The 22,660-nt window shown below is 42.3% G+C and overlaps 1 protein-coding gene across 4 annotated transcripts in view; it reads right to left on the reverse strand.

Moving 5' to 3' along the window:
- Positions 1–22,660, reverse strand: part of LOC124593897 (ralBP1-associated Eps domain-containing protein 2) — a 126,815-nt gene that overhangs the window by 22,519 nt on the left and 81,636 nt on the right. For all 4 annotated transcript variants that reach the window (XM_047132245.1, XM_047132244.1, XM_047132246.1 and 1 more), the window contains 2 exons: positions 13,820–13,997; positions 3,417–3,513 (listed from right to left, as the gene is read on the reverse strand). In XM_047132245.1, coding sequence (XP_046988201.1) covers positions 3,417–3,513; positions 13,820–13,997 — 275 coding nt within the window. The remainder of the gene's footprint in view (positions 1–3,416; positions 3,514–13,819; positions 13,998–22,660) is intronic.

Genomic DNA, 22,660 nt, shown 5'->3' on the forward strand with positions numbered 1-22,660 from the left:
GTGTGGTCAGGGAGCTACAACCAACAGGGTACATGGCTGCCCTGCCACAATGGACTAGCTACCGTGCTGGATATCAGGCACAACCAAGCAAACAAGTCCATTATCATCAGCGTAGAAAACGATACTGCACAGCTGATGGAAAAATATGCACCCAGGAGGGTGATCTCACTCACCAGTAGAATGAGCAGAAGTGCAGATCCACGTCGACAAAGGATGCGATAGGTCTCAACGCATGATGGACACAATGCACCATGTAAGGCATCCTTCCTCAATTGGCTCACTTGTCATGAAAAATTCTGAAAACTGGATATCAAACCACTCAGGGGACAATCACATACAGGCCAAAACATGCGAGACTTCTTTTAGTTGCCTCATACGACAGGCTGGAATACCTCGGGCCTATTCTAACCCCCGGACACACAGGGGGAACTTAGCAAGTGAATGTTTTTAATGTGCAGCCATGAGTGTCCGCAATTTTTGCTGAGTTAAATTCAGGATTTTTCCCATAAATTTTAGTCAGGCAAAGTTTTCTGTTTGTCTATAAATCAGCAATTATGTCTGTAATTAATTTTACTATCAGGGGTATGATGTTTAATTAGCACATAAATATGTTGTTTCTATGTATCTGATATTCAGTATTAATTCAAATAATTGTTTTGTAATTTTTTTAATTTTTTTTATTTGTCTGATGTACACCTTAGGCAGTGAGGCAGTGCGCTGTGGTTGGAGTTCACCAGCATATATTCTTATGTCACAGCAGATAGAGCATGGACCTACCAACACTGCACAGACTGCCAAGGAGAGCCTCCAAGTCTTACACCACAAGAGTTGGCATGAAGACTCAAGATAATGATGTATATAACATTGATGTTGAAAATGTTGAAAAACTATTGGCAAAGAGGTCATTAAAGATGGAGCAGAAGCTCAGATAAAGAAAGGGCGGGGAAGGACATCAGCTGTGTCCTCTCAAAGGAACCACCCAGTCTCTTGCCTGAAAAGATGTAGGGAAAGCACAGAAAACCTAATTCAGGAAACCGGAAGTGGGTTTGAACCATCGTCCCCCCAAGTGTGAGTCCAGTGTGCAAACCACCATTCCATCTCACTCGGTAACCTCGTGCGAGCTTAGTATCTGCTCATTACACAACTCTGTATGCAAGCATCCAATAAATGTTGGCTGTTATACAAAATTGTCGCAGGTCATTTTGGAAACATTAATATAAAAAGATTACAATTTAATGAATACACCCAAATCAAGAACTGTCACATTTTTGCCACCTGAACCCCTTTCATAACTTACCAAAACAAAAATTTTATGCCACATTTCCTCTCTTCTGAAGATACAATCTACAAATGCACATTTCAAGTCAGCAAAATATTCACAGACTTCTATGCAGATCCAGTAATTTAAAGTGTACAATTTTTTTATATTTGGTTTATGGACTAACTTTCACTAACATGGCTTCCATTTTGATCATATCACTGCTATTAAGTCATACAAGTCACAATGTTTTAGAACATACCAGATACGTCATGTTGGTAATACCAGTATCTCCCTTACACTTTCTCAGATCTGTTTCTTCTTCACAAGGACTGGGCCTGAAGCCATGTAGACTGTAATCTGCTATATTTACTCAGATTATTTTTTAGAATTTACATTTCAGTCATGTTTATTGTAATACAGGGTTGTTCACAGGTGTAAGGTGACTCTTCTAAAATAAAAAAGGTGGATAAATAGACATTTAAAGTCAAGTAATATGAGACGCAAGGGGAGGAAAACCTGTGAGGCTATGTTACCAACATGATCGCCATTTTGAAAGAAGCAATCTTGGATACAACCAGTCATTTTCAAATGGAAAGAGCGGTCACATGACATATCAAATACACACAGAATTATGGGGAAAAAAACCAACCAACAATTATTGGTGACATTCATTTAAGCATAGTTTTATACATTTAATGTTTCCTCCTAATAAGCAACATGATAGCAGTAGTTTTAACACAATCCAAATGCAATGAGATCTGCTACAAAGCCAGAATTGAAACACAAAGTTAATGACCATTGAAATGTTGTGTGACTTAGTTTGAAATTATCCTATTTATTGACACTTTGTATGCATTAAACATTGTGTTGTCTGTTAGCTAAGTTGCTGATGAATGGAAATCATTCAAATCAGTCAATGTACATCAGTATCTGCTAATCCAGGTATTCCCATCAATGACCTGATCAAGTGTATTCTTGGACTGCATGAACAGCACTGCTATAGGCAATAGAAAGGCGGGTGGCAGGATGGAGCAAGGGTACCCATACCCAGGGTAAGACACCCCCCACCTCTTAGGGAAAGGAAAAAAATATGGTGTAGTCAGGTGGTGTTCTCTCACAATTCAAAAGTTAGCATTGCACAGGTTTTTAACAAGATCAGAACCGGAACATTTTTAATGCTACTTGTAAGTCGCAATTCATCTTCAAAAATATTAAAAATACTCCAGTAACCAATGTCTAGCCCTTCCCACCTACAAACAACTGTATAGGCGCCCTTGGGATGGAGCGAGAATAAGTAGGTATACAGAAAATCTGGAACACACTAGCACCTGCTGTAACATCTTACCCCATTTAATAATGTTGTAATTTAAGAAACAGATTGTCACACATATCATTAACCTTTGCAATAGAAAAAGGGTAGGTCAATTCCAACTGTCTAATGTAGACCTTGTGTTGCTTTGTGCAAAAAGAAGAGCTAAAGGTCTTTTTTAGCACACAATTTTCAGCTACTGCAAACTAGGATCAAATCACTGGTTGCAAAAGAACTAGCTACGATGGGGGAAAGATTTAAAAAAGGTATTGCTGATAGAATTATATTGGTATCTACATCAATTGATTTACAGAGACCATACATTGACTTTACTTTCTACATATAAAGCTAACATAATCAAACTGCACAATGAAGAATGTGTGTATCACAACAACATATTATCTTACTAACTTAATATCTTCCTTCTGGCTTTCCAGCAGCATGACAGCTTTTTATTCAACAACAACTATCGTATAAAGTACTACAGTGATGTTTCCAATCTAATTTTTATTATTTGTGTCTAATTGCTAATATTTCTATAACTTTGACTGAAACCTTATAATGATTAGTGTTACTGCAATTACAATATCCAAGAGAACATTTTGAATCTTTCAGTAAAATGCAACTAAAAATAACATTCTTGCAATATCAAACCAGAATGTTGCAGTAATGATGAGCAGATAATATGAAAGAGAAACAGACTTTAGAAAGAAAACTTACCCTCCCCCTACAATAGATATGCAACTGTATATTGATAAAAAAAAATTAAAAAATCATAGTCAGCTCTGTCACCCTATTACCTTAAACTTCATGGAGTATAATGAAATGGTTCACTAAAATTCTCACCTAGAAGTTGATGGCTCATGCTGGTGCCTTTGTTGCTGACTGTCATCCTGTGGGCTATCCTGTTCAGGAAGGACACCAACTCCAGCATCAGATGCACCTGACAATCGAAAGAGAAACGATTTATTTTATCTGTCTGAATTGTACTTATTTAAAAAAACACAAGTCATTTAATCATAGCACACCAGGCAGTAAGGCGGGCTCAACAAGTATCAAAAAAAGTAACTAGGATTTACAAAATCAGCATTAACACAATGGGCAATGGGAAAAATATTAATTCTGTTCACTAGGCATGATAAAGAGGGAGGGAGGGAGGGAGGGAGGGAGGGAGTTACAGGATGTAAATAAAAAAGGGGAGTGAGGATGGCTGTGAAAACATCATTAAAATTATTCAGGAGTCCTAAAGTCCTTGTATGTAAATGTCGGATGCGGATAACTTGAGGACGAGATAGGTAGCTTCATCTTTGTCATTATGTTGCATGGTATAGTTGGTTTGTGTCCATATATTCTGACTGACAGCATGGGAGTGGTTGTGTCAATGTGAAATCTGAACAAAACTTACATATCTGTTGACAAATTGGATGGTTACCTTCCCAAGAACACTTACAAACATTAGGGCAGATATATATGGTCTGGTGGAAAGTATTAAGCACATTTTCAAAGATGCTCCTCTCATGGGTAAACACCTAATAAGTATACTATGAAGATCAGACACATGGCAAAAGGTTATTGTGGAAATAAAGGAAGGACTTTTTGGCACCCATTAAAGAGGATAGCTTAAGAAGTTATAGTCTCAACTTTTCTTATAAAAAACTATCAAAAACACGCAAGTATTCCAAAAAGGACAGCACAGTCCAGCTATATAAATTACTCAAACCTACTGATGAATACGAGTATAATATCACGACTCAAACTTTTCCTGCTGCCACTCCTCCGAATTGAAATTAGTGCTTGTGCACTGCTAGCATGGAGTGCCTATTAGAATTTTCATCTTGGCTGCTTCATTGCCCTGCTGTGTTTGTGTCATCAATTTCTTCCTCACTAATCTCTTCTGTTTCTCTTGATTCAGCACGTAATATTTAAAAACAGTCACTTGTCCTCTTTCTAATTTCAGTGAACGACTAGCAGTACCCCTTGGTATGTGATAACATGCATTAACATAAGACAGTTAACAGGCACAGCTACATCATCCACCTCAGATGCTTAGTTTGTTCCCCTGACAGTCCCTGACAAATGTATTTTGTGAAGCTTTTCTTTCCTTGGTATTCTTTTGTGAACTATTTTGTTCCATGTTGATCTTGTAGCGGGACTTTGAATTTCACCGCGCTACACTCGTTCCCTCAGATAAAAAATATCCCGTCGCAGCGGTATGAGCGCTTGACGGCAGAGAAAATACTAAAATTGTAACTCTTTTTTTGTTTTCTATTCGTGTCTTAATTGTCTCTCGAGAGCGGAAGCTTAATGCAGACGTGATCTGATGCTGACGTAAAAAACTTATTAGCTAGTCTTGATCTGATTTTAATGTGTAGACATTGTGGAAGTTGTTATGAAATTCGGAGGATGGAGAGAAGCAACTAAAATAAATTCCATTTAATATCAAGACGGTTTTGGATACATTACAAATTCCTGGACAATGAAACTTATTGCAAGATTTCGGAGCTGACTTTTCACGCAGAATTGAAGGAGATTTTTGAAGACCTGGACGCCGCACGAAAAAAGACATGTTAACCTAGTAAAGGATGAAATCTTATCTGCGCCATTTCCCCCTGTCAGTTACATTTTGTTATTCTCTCTTCTTTTTCAATAATTTTTGTAGTGGAAATTAGTTTAACTTTTGCTCAAAAACGCCACAAGGACCACCCCAACAATAGCTTTTCCGAATCACGAAGTCCGATAGCTTTTCTGTAATATGAAGTCCGATTTGCTTTTCATTCTTTCCCTTTTTCACGGTCATTTACGATTTTAAAACCCCCCTTTTATTCACAATTTCTTGCCACATTTTCAACCTTTTTTTCTTTTCTTTTCTTCCCTTTTTCTTTTTTATTAACCACTACAATCTTATGTCAGTTCCTCACTTTGTGGATATTCTTCCAGATTATGTTCCACTCCTTTGTTGGATACTTTACTTTCTTATGGCTGACTCTTCCATTATTGTTCATTAGCAGGTATAGATGGGCAGTGGTTTGTTCTCACAGCATGCTAGTTTCTGCCCCAAGGTAGTTACTTTCCAGTAGAAACAGCCTGATGTGGTTCACTTCGTGATGTATTTCTCCCAAATTTATTGGGACTTAGATATTGCCTGGCTTACATATCTTCACAGCTCCACTCAGTGTACTGTACGAGTATTTGTGACACATCTGCACGATTCTCTGTAACTAAATTGCCTTGCATTTTGTTGGACGTGTGGTAACCACAGAGATCCCTTTAAGATGTCAGGGTTGTAACATTCACTCCCAACTTGCAGAATCACCCCCCCACACACATCAGCCAATTGCAGCCCTTACTTTCCTAGATTATGTTTTGCAACACAGGAAGTCCAACATCCCACATTTTTGAGAGTATTTTGGTGTTGACAAAGTCTACCCTCTGTACCAAATACTGTAGTCTGCCTTTGTTGTGTTGCTAACAGTCTCTCGTCTTGGCCGGAAGTTGCTTACAGTTGTCCGCTTTTGTTTTTAGAGAGCAGCTGGCTCACCATTATTCCTAGCAGTTTGATGTTTTCATATACTTGGAATGGACTGTTTTTGTCTGTTTTGAAGCCTCTCCTGACTGGCATTGAGCTAGTTTATCTGCAGTTTAGTTTATAGTCAGATGTTTCATGTTCATGAACGCTACTATTGAGTTCCTCTAAGTCCTTCTCCAATCCTACAATGACATCCTTGTTGTAGTAACACGGTTCACGTGGTTCACGTTTTCCGTCACACTTCAGAGTAAACCGAGAACTGTCTCATAGGCATGCCCGATGTGAACTCACTGGGCACAGCCCATGCTGCCTGAGTTGTTGTTGTTCCGCTGGCAGGGGTCGCGGCCGAATTCTCGCATGCCCTCTGGTGGACGGGACTCTATTAGTGGCAACTACCATCTGTGATGCGCCGTGCCGATGTGCACCTCCCGCGATCTTTCTGGTGGCTACTGCACTCCTCTTCCTTCGGGGGGTGAAGCCACTGTGATCCACTGCGTCGGAAGGTGGAGCGTCGTGCAGGAGTGATGACCTCCACGTCCATTGGAAGGCTGGAGTCAAGGGGATCTGCCAACCCTCGAGCCGGAACCTTCGAATACGGCTGGAAGTGACCCACACGAAGAGGCCCCCGTCGTCCCACCACCAGAACCCGGGACAGAACGGGAGACAGGCCGTCGAATTCTGGATCCCGGTCCACCCCGGGAGGGGCAAGACCCAATGGCGGGGACGATGGGGAAGGGACGACCACAGGTGAACCAGCCTGCTGAGAAACCGGGCCGGCTCTCGCTGGGGCATCGCGAACGATGGCGATGCCGGTGCTGGAGCTACTGGAGGCAGCCAAGGCTGAGAGCCATCACAGTGCGGCGGAATCACAGGGCGGAGGGGTGGTAGCGTCCCCTGAGAAACCAACACAGGTGTCGGCAATGGGGAAGCCGGTGCCCGAGGGGTCAGAGAGTGGGTGCCCAAACGTGGACGCAGCTGATTTTGGTGACGACGTGCCTCCCGATCCCCCGTCTGCAAGGTATAGAGCCGGCAGCCATTTCGGCGCAGGACCACCGCCGGTATCCAATGTGGATTGCGTCCAAACCCACGTGCCCAGACCGACATACCCGGTGGAAAGCCGGGTACTCCGTTTTGCGAAGACTGGCGAGGACCGGGCCGAAGGAGGTGCAGCAGAGTCCTAGGTTGGCGCCCGTGGAGGAGCTCTGCGGGGCTGCGTTCTCCCATAGGTGTGGTCCGGTATGCCGTCAGGAAAAACGTCAACACCTCCTCCGCAGGAAATTCGTGCACACACATACTTTTTCATCTGTGTCTTAAATGTGCGCACCATGAGCTCAGCTTCCCCATTCGATTTTGGATGAAAGGGGGGAGAGCAAACGTGACGAATACCGAAGTGCCTACAAAAATCCTGGAAGGTCTGCGACATAAACTGAGGTCCATTGTCCGAGACCAGGGTGACTGGCAGACCTTCCACAGAAAAGATTTTTGCTAGTGCCTGGATTGCAACTTCTGAAGTGGTTGAGGAGCAGTCAACCACATTTGGGAATCGGGAATAAGCATAAATGACAAAAACCATTGAGAAACGGGCCCGCAAAATCGATGTGAACACGTTCCCATGCCTGGGTTGCAGGCGGCCATGAAGAGAACGCTGACCTGGGAGATGCCTGTTGGCTCGTGCACTGGGAACAGGTGGCCACCAAGTGCTCAATTTCTCTGTCAATACTGGGCCAGTACACATGTCTGCGAGCCAAGGTTTTAGTACGGGAAACACCCCAGTGCGCCTCATGTAATAACGTGAGGACTTCCCTTCGCAAACTTGCAGGAACAACCACGCGAGGAGCTGTATCATCGGTAGCCAGAAGGAGAACTCCTTCCAAGACAGAGAGGCAGTCTCGTAGAACAAAATAATTACGAAGAGGGTCGGAGGCCCAGCCTGGAGGTCGGGATGACCACCCCTGCTGAATGAGGCAAAGTACTTGCCAGAGAACCAGGTCAGCTGCCGTTTCCCTGGCGACTCTAGAACTAGTGATCGGGTAGCCATCAACCGCTTGGCGGGACGCCACATCCAAATGAAAATACATAATCTCCTCTCGATCGAACTTAGGATCCGGGCCCACCGGAAGATGGGAAAGAGCATCTGCGTTGGCATGCTGTCCGGTAGGGCGAAAATGAATGTCATAATGGTACTTAGAGAGGAACAAGGCCCAGCACTGTAGTCTGTGGGCCACCCTACCCGGAATCTGAGAGGCAGGGCCAAATAACGATATTAACGGCTTATGGTCAGTGATTAACTGAAACTTCATGCCATACAAGAAAGGGTGAAACTTGGTAACAGCGTAGACAATGGCCAAAGCCTCTTTTTCCACCTGGGAGTAATGGGCCTGTGCAGGACTAAGAGTTTTAGACGCAAATGCCAGTGGCTGCTCGGAACCATCTGCATTGCGATGGGCCAGGACCGCCCCCACCCCATACTGCGAAGCATCTGTAGCCAGGACCAACGGCTCATGGGGGTCAAAAGTAGCCAAACATGGCGCTGACGTGAGGAGGCCTTTCAATGAGGTGAATGCTCGCTCGCATGCAGGCGACCAATCAAAAGAAACACCCTTGCGCAGAAGGCAGTACAGAGGGCGGGCGATTGTGGAAGCCCTGAGAATGAACTGGTGGTAATAGGCAATCTTGCCTAAAAAAGATTGTAACTCCTTCAGCAAAGCGGGCGGCGGAAGGTCGACAATAACTTGGACCAAACTTCCTAGCAGCTGGACGCCGTGCCGAGAGATTGTGTAGCCCACATACTGGATGGACGGTTGGAAGAAGGCTGACTTAAGCAGGTTGCAACGCAAGCCCACGGACCTGAATTTGAGAAAGAGGGTGCGAAGGTTGTGCAAGTGTTCCTTCGTGCTGCGGCCCATGACAATTATGTCATCCAGGTAATTAATACAATGAGAGATTGTCGACGTGACATGCTCAAGATAATGCTGGAATATCGCCGGGGCACTGGATATCCCGAAGGCCAACCGCTGGTATTGGTAAAGGCCAAACGGGGTGTTGACAACCGCCAGCCGTTTGGAGTCCTCATCAAGAGGTATCTGATGATAAGCCTCCGAAAGATCGATTTTCGAAAAATATTGGCCTCCTGCTATGGCGGAGAACAATTCATCAGCACGAGGCAAAGGATAGGTGTCCACCACCAATTTGGAATTGATGGTGGCCTCGAAATCGCCACAAAGACGTAATTTTCCCGAGGGTTTCCTGACAATAACGAGGGGCGAAGCCCACTCACTAGAAGAAATGGGAAGAACGACCCCTAGGGCTGTCAGGCGGTCGAGCTCTTCTTTTACCTGAGGGCGGAGAGCCAAGGGGATCTGCCTTGCGCGTAGAAAACGCGGGCGAGCTGACGCCTTCAACGTTAAGTGAGCTTCAAAGTCTGAAGCATGCCCCAGGCCCTCCTCAAAGATATCCGGAAAGTCAGAGATCAAAGATTCTAATGATTGATAGGGAACGTCTTCGGAGACCAACTGTATGGTGTCAGTGATAGAAAACCCAAAATCTTGAAAGGCATCCAAGCCAAAAAGGTTAGCGGAGCTCGCATCACGGACAACAATGAAAGTAATAGGCCGAGTGACTGATTTGTAAGTCATGTCGGTAGTGAATTGACCCAGTAGGGGAATTAACTGTTTATCATAACCGCGTAGAGGCCGGTAAACTGGCGCCAACAGGGGCGACCCAAGGTCGGAGTAAGTTTGTGCATTCCACAAAGAAACTGCCGCGCCCGTATCTACTCGCAGTTGTAATCGGCGCGACCGAACCGACACCTCGATAAAAGAGTTTGTGGGCCGATGTGTCGGGAGCCTGACCCGATGAAACTTCCTGAATGTCAACGTCCATGTCTTCTGTAACTGCTTCCTTCGATTCTTTCGAGGCTGAGCGGCAAACTTTAGCAATGTGTCCTTTTTTATTACATTTGCGACAAACAGCCCAACGCTGGGGGCACTCCGACCGATCGTGATGTATATAGCACGATGCACAGGACAGTAACATGGGCCGGCGGCCGGAACTCTGTTTACGCGCCGTGCGGGAGCGGCCGTAACGGCCGGATTGTACCGCTCGCACGTCGTCCACCCTGGACGCAGTGGACGCGGCCACGCCGCCCTGAACTGCCGCAACGTCGCACCACGCTTCCAACTGTTGACCGGCGGCGTGAGAGACTTCATACGATTGAGCAATGGACAGGACTTCCTCGAGGGGAGGATCTTCTAACTGCAGGGCCCGTTGCCGGACCTCCCTATCAGGGGTCGAACGAACAATGACGTCGCGCACCATATCGTGGGCATACGACTCTCGCGACTGCTCCGTGACAAAATGACACTTGCAACTAAGACTGATGGGGCTGCTTCTTGCATTGATAGAACTCGACCTTAGCTGCCACAACATGCAGTCGGCGGCAGTAATATGAAGACAGTAATGAACACAATGCGTCAAAAGACAAGGATGAGGGTTCCTGCAACGGCGCAAGCTGCCGCAAAACTTGATACAGGGAGGGAGATATCCAAGACAAGAAAACAGCATGACATACCTCCACATCGGCAACATGAAACATCTGGAAATGCTGCCGAAGGCGATGTTCATACGCGTCCCAATCCTCCGCCGTCTCGTCATTCGGGGGAAAGGGAGGAGGGAACGGCGCTGGAGCAGACAGCGTGGAGAGCAACGCCAGAAGCACTTGTTTCATGGTGGCCATGAGCTCTGTCTGCTGCTCAACCAAAACCCGCACTAAATCCTCCATGCCGCGGATAAGCTGCGAAACCGGGACGACGACGCAACACGCGAAAGAACGACCCTACTCATCGCCAATTGTGTAGTAACATGGTTTACGTTTTCCGTCGCACTTCAGAGTAGACCGGGAACTGTCTCATAGGCATGCCCGATGTGAACTCACTGAGCACGGCCCGTGCTGCCTGAGTTGTTGTTGTTGTTGTTGTTGTTGTTGTTGTTGTTGTTCCGCTGGCAGAGATCGCAGCCAAATTCTCGCGTGCCCTCTGGTGGACGGGACTATTTGCGGCAACTACAGTCTGTGACGCGCCGTGCAGATGTGCGCCTCCCGCAATCTTTCTGGTGGCTACTGCACTTGTCACCTGCATACGCTTGAAGTTCACAATTCATCATTCCGACTAGTGGCTCAAATGTTAAGTGCCACACCACTAAGATTTACAGGCCTGGGGTCAAACAAAGATCACAATGCCCATAAATTGTATGTGTTGTTACATTTAACTGAGGCCAAAACACTGCAACATTACTGTAATGGGTTTGGTCAGTGTTAAATGTTTTACAGATGTTTAGTAACAAAATGCATCCATAGATGGCACAGCAGTATTCTTTAAATCATCATAATTTGTGTTAAAATTTATCTTTGTGTTCTCAGTATTCCTCATATTGCTGCTTCATTTGTAATCATGATTCATCGAGGTTTATCATCAGATACAAAACTTGCAGATCTGATAAACAATAACAACACTCTGGATAATTTAGAGTATGATTCATATTATTCTGAATACAGTGGTGTGCCTGAAGGTATGTATTTACTAATTTGCAACAGTGTATGACTGCTCACAATTGTGTAGCATACACATTTCTGCTGGATGAGCTTTTCTGTAAGTGATGCACATAGTGTCCTTTTAGTGAATGAGATTGATGACAGCCTGTCTCCAGGTGCAGATGAGAATGATGAAGGTATTGGGTCAAATCCAATGGCTGTGCCATATTTCAAAGACAGTAACTGGACTGTATTTGGCATTTACTGACCTCTGGCTGTGAACAATACACCCAGGCAGATATTAGTCAATACTGATGACTCTACTTCTATACTGGATTGCAGTGAAGTCTTACTTACGGTGGCATAAATGAATTTAAAACACTGACAAATTTGTATGCATCACAGACAATCCAGATGGAAAGAAGCGGAAATAACCTGAAGCATCATTCAGTTTAGTTCCTGGAAACCAGTAACTACAAGTGAGACAATGCATTTCTTGGGTGTTCTTTCCCATGTGTGCATTTCAAGAAAGGAAAGATTTTGGATCACTGGAGAACAGGATAAAAAGAATGTGTGCACATTGTCTACAAAGCATTAGGTCATATTTGGTACACGAACTAAGGAAAATGGGAGTGTGGTATTGAAATTACTACAAGTACTGACTTACAATGTGAATAAAATTGGAGAGGATATTGGAGACCAGCACTTTCAGTCTAATCCATTCCAGCACAGAACTATGAAATGGTGGTGAAAATTATATTTCCCTCTGCTGCTGTAGGGGCATCAAATGTGTTTTGGTTGTAGAATGCAGTGTACAACAAGAAACTCATGCAACAGAATTTATAACAATGCTTGCAGCTCAGCTTGCTGCAGATAATACACTTTAAGCCTTACAAAGCAGTGAAGAAACTACAGGCTTGCTACCAGAGACACATTTTGCATCACATGCCTGCAACTACTAAGAAATATGCTGCTCATGTGTGTCATGTGTGCAGTTACAGACACAAGAAAGAGAGTGGCAGGGCTTCTTGTAGAGAGACATGCTACCAGTGTGAACAGTGTGGTGGTGCAATGCTTGGAATCTTGTTTTAAAATTTTCTACACTAAAAAATCTGTGTGAAATTTATATGAAATGATTGTAGACAAGCAGTAAGATATAACATAATGCCATAAAATTAGTTAAAAATAAAAGTTAGATTTTCTTCTTTGTATGACTTTTCTAAATTCTTAAAAACACCTAAGTGATTTTTATAACTTTAACTCAAAGCCGTGCTTTCCAATGCAGTTTCTTTCATACAGAATTAAAGCAGAAAATTGCAGCTTTAAAATGGTGCAAAATATGCCACATTCCAGTCAGCAGCTTTGATGCATTGATTTTTTAAATATTGTTAAAACTGCCTGGTTTCTATGGACAGGTACATAAATTAGACCTGGTACTGAGAATGATAACAGAGAGGCTGCATGGATGTCAGGTTAATTGGCCATTCATGATAATCTTAACAACTGGTGCGATCATACATATTTTTAATCATTTGAATAAAGTTTCCACCAAATCTGAAATGGTTCAGTAGTTTGAACAAGTAGTGGTGAGAAATCTGGTCAAAGGCTTTATCTTGGCCTGATGCTAAAACTGCTGCATTTGGTCATGACAGTGCACCAAAAGATATGATCTCTCTCTAGTCAACTAGACTTACAAGAGTGTTCATGTCAATACTGCTACAGTCTGCTGTTCTGTATGACTATCTCTCTGACATTTTTTATTCTAGCCCCTACACAAGTTTGTAACAAGTGTTCAAGAGGGAGTTAACTGCATTCCAATCTTCATATGACACATAGAATATGCCTTCCCCTCCCCAAGGAGGATCATTCTCCTTGTAATCAGTCACAATACACTAACAAATTTGCTCACACTTAAGCCCACTACAATAATTTTGGTATGTCAAACCAGGCACAATATATAATTCTGAGGCACTCAATGAATATGTGCAGTGATTTGAGAACAAAAAATTTCTTCGGACAACTGTACTGTCCTACACATTATTCATTAACTTTTCTTGCAAATTTAACAAAAATAACCCGCAAGATAAAAACACGTGGTACCTAACAACATAACTTTCAGAAATCTCATTTAACAATTCTCTAGCCTGGAAAAATAAAAAGTAAAAACACATATATTCCTTGTATGTAACTACTCACGGGCAGTAGGTTTCCGGTAAACTTCAAACGCCCCATGTTTTCTTGGCATCTGCATTTCTGCAGTCTCCTCTTCCTCCTGCCCAAATCTGCCAAAATCCGCAAATCCAGTTTGATCTGACACTAGTGACAGCACATCGCCTTCACTATGCTGCCCAATCAGCTTTTTGTTTGGTGATGTCTATAATCACAAAATGAAATAATTTTAAAATGTGCAAATCAAAGAGTTATTTGTTTTAGTAAATAAGCTACCTACATAGCCACTTGACATAAGCTCTTCCACTTCCCAGTTTTCATTGTAGTGCCATTAGCTAATCAATGAACCACAGGATACTATTTAATATTATAATGTACACAAAACAAGTTATCTTTATAGCTGTTCATTTATTTTCTCCTAACAATTCATAGATACACGAATAAACAGCACTGAACAATACTCCTGTTTTCCAAGTATTGGTTTTTTTAGCTGTTACTGCTAAATTTGCACATCTTGTCATTGTCATTTTATTTGGTGTGCTAGAACAAGGTTGTGACAGCACTAACAATTAAAGAAAAATCTTAAAAATTGAGATAAAATATCATCTAAATAAATTTAGTCATGTAGTTAATGTATGCTTTCAAGAAGGGAGATTATGGTTTAATATACAATTGATTAAGAGGTCATTACAGACAGAGCATGTAATCATAGGCTCAAAACTGAAGACGGATGGGGAAGTACATCAACCATGTCCTTACAAAGAAAGCACCTCAGCAATCTCTCTGAAAGATTTATGGAAATCACAACATAAATCTGGATGGTCAGATGCGGGTTTGAGCTTATGTCCTCCTGTACACAACTCTAATGTCTTACCACTACACCATCTCGTTTGGTGCTTTCAAGACATGATTCCATGTCACAGCAAGCAATCCTCTTCCATATTTACTGAAAGCTTAAATACTGTGTATGTGATGTATAAAAATAAGCCATTCCAACTTTCATCCAAATGTATTAAACTGTATTTGAGGAAAGCGAATAGACTGGACATTGTGTAAACTGCAAATCATTGTGATTTAGTCATAAAGTTAAAAATGTAACTAAGTCCTACAAAAGTACATTAACTGAACTTAAAGCACAGTTGCTAACTAACATGAACTCAAAGCCTTCTAGTCTATATGATTGTTCAAAAATGCATAAGCAAAGTGTACCAATCCAACAAGTTGCATCTTCTATCTAAGCTCCAGCCTACAGGCTGGCCAGCAAATTATGAACTTTAAGTAAGAACAGTACAAAACTGAAACCAAAAGATGGTACCTTAAGCCCAATGGTCTTTAGGAATAAAATTAAATGATTAGTCATCGCATCATGCTACACCACGAAGTAGGTTCCTTTGATGTTTGTAGTTTTTTCCCTAACACACCAATGTATGAATGTATAGAGTGTCATTTCATACTTAACACATTTTATCAATTCTAGTAACATTCTCCGAGTAACAACGATACATGCTAAGATAATATTGGTAGAGTAAGAAGCAGTAGTAGAATGTTTGCGTTCTCCATTAAAATTTATACACAAAATCTATGTTGGACTCAGCCTCAAGAGCAATTTTGAGAATTCATACAGTGACTCCCCATCACCAAAAAATGCAATTCCTCTGTCACTTCTGAACCGCATCTCACTACTAGTCTACTTTAAATTCATTAAAGACAAACACAGGCAAGCAAGAACTGGTATTACCATTCCAATTCACACAGCCACAATGAAAATACTCACGAGGGCTTCATGCAGGTGGCTGATGCAAGCTTTAGCTGCAGTGAATGCACAGACTCTGATCAATCAGTACAGTGCCACCATATCTTGAGCTTGGGCACCTCACTGAATATGATATGAAAATTATACTACAGGAGCCACAGATACAGAGAAGTAATTTATTTGGTTAAAAGCAGAGAATGGGGAATACCCTGATTTAAGTGACTTTGACAAAGGTGAGGTGGTTATGGGAGAATGAACCCAAAAACAATAAAAATTGCCATAAGGTTGTCATCAGGTTATGCTTTGTGGGGAAAGTGTGGTAATATGAGATTCTGTAGTATATAGCAGTGCATATAACTGGGAAAGTTACATATACTTCAGCGTGCACAATTCACAACAGATTGCTAGAAATATGAGTCTGAAGCGGATATCCTGTATTCATGGCACGGTTCACGAAATGGGAGTGTCAGTAACAACAATTAATACAGGGTTACCACTGCTGGATCATGGAACAAATGAAATGAATTCCCCCATCATATGACTCAAATTAACATTTACATCCTGTTAATAATTTTGCCTGATTATACAACCTATCAGAAGATCCCCTACTCAACACATGCACCACAGTAAACACACAGTGAGGTGGTGGCAGAAATAAGCTATGAGTCACCTTCACTTGGGTCCCCTGGAAAACTATGAAGGTTGGAAAATGTCCTCTGACAGCTAAAGCCAACACTAAAATTATTGCTGATCACTTGTATTCTTATTGGCTGATGCACTCTGCACCACACATAGCATCTTACAGGATGACAATTATCTATTTATGTGAGGCCTGAGTCAAGATACAGTCACATAAGAAGAATGATGACACTTTCTAATTGAGGCACTATATAATTCATCTGGCACCAGTTCAGGTTGCTATTATTATTTTGGATGTGGGGCACTGAACAGCACGATCAGCAGCACTCTTATGAAGAATCAGCAAGCCATTCTCATGGGTGGGAGGTGTGAAGCCTCCCTGCTGTTTACACTACTGGCCATTAAAATTGCTACACCACGAAGATGAAGTGCTACAGACACGAAATTTAACTGAAAGGAAGAAGATGCTGTGATACGCAAATTATTAGCTTTTCAGAGCATTCACACAAGGTTGGCGCCGGTGGCAACACCTACAACGTGCTGACATGAGGGAAGTTTCCAAACAATTTCTCATACACAAACAGCAGTTGACCGGCGTTGCCTGGTGAAACGTTGTTGTGATGCCTCGTGTAAGGAGGAGAAATGCATACCATCACGTTTCCGACTTTGATAAAGGTTGGATTGCGGTTTATCATATCGCGACATTGCTGCTCACTTTGGTCAAGATCCAATGACTGTTAGCAGAATATGGAATCGGTGGGTTCAGGAGGGTAATATGGAACGCCGTGCTGGATCACAACAGCCTCGTATCAGTAGCAGCCGAGATGACAGGCATCTTATCCGCATCGCTGTAACAGATCGTGCAGACACGTCTTGATCCCTGAGACAACAGATGGGGACATTTGCAAAACGACAACCATCTGCACGAACAGTTCAATGACGTTTTCAGCAGCATGGACTATCAGCTCGGAGACCATGGCTGCGGTTACCCTTGACGCTGCATCACAGACAGAAGTGCCTGCGATGGTGTACTCAACAACAAACCTGGGTGCATGAATGGCAAAACGTCATTTTTTCAGATGAATCCAGGTTCTGTTTACAGCATCATGATGGTCGCATCCATGTTTGGTGACATCGCAGTGAACGCACATTGGAAGCGTGTATTCGTCATCGCCATACTGGCGTATCACCCGGAGTGATGGTATGGGGTGCCACTGGTTACACATATCAGTCACCTCTTGTTCGCGTTGACGGCATTTTGAACAGTGGACGTTACATTTCAGATGTTACGACCCGTGGCTCTACCCTTCATTTAATCCCTGCGAAACCCTACATTTCAGCAGGATAATGCACGACCGCATGTTGCAGGTCCTGTACGGGCCTTTCTGGATACAGAAAATGTTCAACTGCTGCCCTGGCCAGCATATTCTCCAGATCTCTCACCAATTGAAAATGTCTGGTCAATGGTGGCCGAACAACTGGCTCATCACAATATGCCAGTCACTATTCTTGATGAACTGTGGTATCGTGTTTAAGCTGCATGGGCAGCTGTACCTGTACACACTATCCAAGCTCTGACTCAATGCCCATGCATATCAAGGCCATTGTTACGCCCAGAGGTGGTCGCTCTTGGTACTGATTTCTCAGGATCAATGCACCCAAATTGCATGAAAATGTAATTACGTCAGTTCTAGTATAATATATTTGTCCAATGAATAGCCATTTATCATCTGCATTTCGTCTTGGTGTAGCAACTTTAATGGCCAGTAGTGTATAATAGTATTAAAGCCCACCTCCCCTTCTCAGCACTTCATGGATGAGACCCAACGGTCAACAAATTTTTGAAAGCTGTGAAACACTGATGTCAGTATTGGTGAGGAAGGTGAGCAAATCTACAATCAAACTGAAGGTGGCCCTGATGCCAATATGTAAAACATATGGTACCAAAATATGCTGAGCAGAAAGTGGCAGGGTTGTGGATCATCTTGCTGGAGGAAAAGTGGAAGTGAATTGATTAATGGAAGTTGTGAATTCCATCCACACTTTCCTCTTCTGTTGTTCTATCATTCGCCTCACTAGTGCTCTCGCAGACTTGAAGGGATGGAGATTTATGTAGTTGGACGATGTTTGAATTCTGCAATGCGGTGCGCCCGGCTTTGACTAGCGAGCAACAGTCTTCATTCCACTAAGGGACAGTCCATCATCTGAGATAGTAACTAGACTGGGGAATGGAATTCGCAGCAACTCATTGGATCACACTGATGACATGGTCCACCATCTCCTGGACACATTCCTGTTGTTCCAAGACGCCCTGCTGACTATCACATCAAGTTTGCCCTTTTAACAGGCAATCTTTATCATCTGTCAAACACCATCGAAACCAAGAGGTGGATCCACACCAGAAAGTACTCACTGGAATGTAATCTGTGACCACTTCCCTCTGAATTAAGTCTGCAATAGCTGGGGAGCAAAAACAAAGGTCAATGGCTAAAGATGACTCTGTAGCTGTAGTAAAGCGTGTCAGGGTAGAGTTCAAAAGGCAGATACACTCTAAATGGACAAGCGGCTTGATAATTCAAAGCCTGGAACAAATGGTAACAAAGCAAACTCTGTACACTGAAGTCCCCCACTACGACGAATGTGTAGGGGAGTGCCTGGAAGAACTACGTCAGTGCATTCAGATCCAACAGATTGTGAGCTGGAAATACAAACAACACACTGTGATCTTAAGTGGTAAGAGAACTTGCACTGCAACTGTCTGTATGGCCACAGAGGCATGGAAGGAATGGCATCTGTCATTGACGTAAACAGTCACCCCATTCTTAGTCCTGTCTACAGCACAATCATCCTTCCTGTAGGAATGGTAGTCCTTTTAACTCAGGTGTATCAGTGGCTTTAAAACGAGGTTTTTGGAAGCAGCTGAAGAATGGTCTCTCCTGATCTAGGAGCTGTAGTTTGTAGCTCTTCCAAATGTGAGTGGTATCCATTTAAATTCCACTGCAACGCAGAAGTTTCTATGGGTACCACTGATTAGCAATGGTTGCCCTTGTCATCCTTCCTTGGTGGTGGTGATCTATTCAAGAGGTCAGGGGGAACATTAGAGAGTGCCCAGCTCTCTGGTTCACCAAGCGAGGTGGCGCAGTTGTTAGCAAACTGGGCTCGCATTCGGGAGGACGACGGTTTAACTCCACATCCGGCCTTCCTGATGTAGGTTTTCCGTGATTTCCCTAAATCGCTTCAGGCAAATGTTTCCTTTAAAAGGGCACAGCTGACTTCCTCCCCAATCCTTTCCTAATCCAATGGGACCAATGACCTTGCTGTTTGGTCCTCTCCCCCGAATCAACCAACCAACCAGCTGTCTGGTTCCTACACGCAGACCACCACCACCACCACCACCACCACCACCATCTCCTGCTGCCTGGTCTGAACTCGTAAACAAAATCATTTCCATCTTTTTCAAGATCTCCCAATACTTCTTTTCCCGTCTGACTCTTAGTTTAGGATCTTCTAGGGCGTTCAGTAACAGGACATTCTCGTAAGGTGTTGTCTCCAGTCTTCATGAAATTTTTCATTCATTTTTAAAATATTTCACTCTGTTCCAACATTCTCATCTTGTGCAGCCCTTTTGTCTCTCTGAAACCACATCTCTGGTGTTTTTTTTTTTTTAAACCAGCTTCTGCTTCCATAGAATGACACAAGAGCCGCCATCACTTTATAGAATTTCATAATGGTCCGTTTTTGTACTTTATGTCCCAATGTGCTGCTAATGGTACCACATACAGCCGGGGGTTTATGTATTTTACTTTCAATATCAGAGTCAAAATTAAAACCTATAATACAACCTAACTATGAGATTTGAGATACTTGCCCTAAAACTGAATTCTACAAAACAATTTTTGGTCTGATGTATTTTCCCCTGAATGCTGTTTTTTTATTTTATTACTAAAAAATTTAAGTTGTATTTACTGCATATTTCCTCCAAGTGGTATATGGATGTCTGGGGGTCATATTCATTCTTTTGAACAATAATGATATCATCCGCGAACAGAATTTGAGTATTCCTCATTTGTTGTCTTAATTACTTTGTTCACTTTAAATTTTCGTTTATGAAGAATGAATTCAATGTAAATATTAAAAAGGGAAGGTGATAGACCAAACCCTTATTTTATATCTTGGTTAATAATTATTTCTTCTAATTGTTTCCTACCCGTGTTCACTGCAATGCATGGATTGCTGTAAGGACTTTTCGCTACCTCTATTAGGTGATAAGGATATCCACAGGCAGACATGATCTTACATATAAGTTAACAAGACTTACAAGGCCAAAAGACTTCTCAGGGTCAATAAAGGTCATATGGGTTTCTATATTAAGTTCTCTGTGCTTATCGACAATGTTTTTAATTACAAACATATTGTTTGTGCATGAATGATATGATATAGGCTCATTTTGTTATCCAGAAATAACAGCTTCTGTGATATTCTTCATGAAGCTATTGATTATCTTTGACAATAGTTTGTAGTGTGTTTAGAAGACTGATGCCATGATAGTTTTTACAGTCATTACATTTGCTTTTCTTGAATTGGGAGATTACCAAGGGTCGAGATCTTGCAGTTCATCCAACATTCATTTATTAATTGTATAAGTCTTTACCTAGGGATAGCCCTCCATATTTAATTAGTCCTGCATTTATTTGATCTACTCCAGTAGATTTTGTGTTCTTCATACACATATAAACACACATATTTTGCATAGGATTCTTCATTCTTTAAGTAATTAGTAAGTAATCAATCACAGACCTTATCCTCGTGCACTCTATGTTAACTTGTGAATGTCTTTCTTTCTGTAAAATGTTACTCACCATAAAGATGACACAACAGAAACATGTCGAATGGGAGAAACAATCTGTAGTGGGGTAGTGAAAGGGGGATGGTGATAGCAGGTCAGATGGGGGTGGGGGTTGGAGGAAGAGGAACTGGTGTTGCCTGTGAAGCATGAAAGGACTAGAGGTAGCAGGACAGGGCTGCCAGGTACTTCAGGAGGCTGGGGGGACAGGGGAGGGGGGGGGGGTGTCATGGGAGGGGGTGGCAGTGAGCATGAAGTGGAAAGAAGACGAACAGAGAGAGAGCACACAATGAAGTTGAGGGGGGGGAGGAAGGAGGATGGGTGAACTGTGATAAGGCAAAAGGACAGAGGAAGCAGAAACAGTTACAGAGGATGTGGAGACAATAGGTTACTGTAGGCTGAGGTCTGAATGTGTTTCCCTTTCTGAAGAAGGCTATGGCTGAAAGCTTATATGTAACAGGCTTTTCATCAGGCCTATCTGCATCTCAATGTGTCACCTTTACAGTGAGTAGCAATCTATCCTTTCATAATATTGCTGATATTCCAACATGGACTTTCCATCATTTATTTCCGTAAAATGTGTTGGTAAAAAAATTATTAAAAGAGGTAAACTGGCCTAGTTCCAATTAATTATTATGAAAAATCTTTTCTTCAAATAGTCCAACTACCGTATTTACTCGAATCTAAGCCGCACTTTTTTTCCAGTTTTTGTAATCCAAAAAACCACCTGTAGCTTAGAATCGAGTGCAAAGTAAGCGGAAGTTCTGAAAAATGTTGGTAGGTGCCACCACAACTAACTTCTGCTGTCGAATATATGTAGCGCTACACAGGCATGCTTTGCAGGCACAAAGATAAATACTGGCGCCAAAACCTCTGCGTCAGTAAATAAATTAAAAAAAAAAAAAAAATGGATGTAAATACAAATTCCGTATTGTTTATCTTCGAAAGTAGCAGCATTTCAATGTACTATGAAAATTCGACTGGCAAGACTGTTTGGGATGTTTGTCAATATGGCCAACTCTATGTTCTGAATTTTTTCCTACCTGTAAGAAGAGATGGTTTGCTAATAGGGACATTTATGAATTGTGAATCACATACAGTATTCTCTTCACCATAAGAATAATACGAATATAAACATTTTGCCATGTATTCTTTCGTGTTTGCTGCTATCTCGTTTAAATCCTGTCTGCCTAATAAACTACGAAACTAGAGTGAGACAACAGCAAACGCGGAAGAATATACATATCATGTCATATTTATATTCGTATTATTCTTATGCCTAATAGTGATACAGTCAGAAATGAAGCACGGCAATTGACTAGATTTTTAAATCTAAGATGACTAATTTCTGTGCAGAATGTAACGTACTAAAGAGGCTGCACAGATTTTCAAACAGAGAAAAATTTTCGCTAAACTCTCGTTCAGAACATCTTCTATCACACGCAGTCTATTATTTGGTTCTTGTTGATCATTATCAAAGAAAGCATCAGTGTAAGTAACAACAAATAGCAGTCTCTTGCTATTGTTTCGCTAATGAGATGATTCTCTCTCTCTCTCTCTCTCTCTCTCTCTCTCTCTCTCTCTGTTTTTTTTAATTTAATTGTAAGCAGCGCTAGCCCGCACAAAAGCAAGC

The sequence above is a fragment of the Schistocerca americana genome, chromosome 2 (genome assembly GCF_021461395.2).
Source record: "Schistocerca americana isolate TAMUIC-IGC-003095 chromosome 2, iqSchAmer2.1, whole genome shotgun sequence".
Lineage (NCBI taxonomy): Eukaryota > Metazoa > Arthropoda > Insecta > Orthoptera > Acrididae > Schistocerca > Schistocerca americana.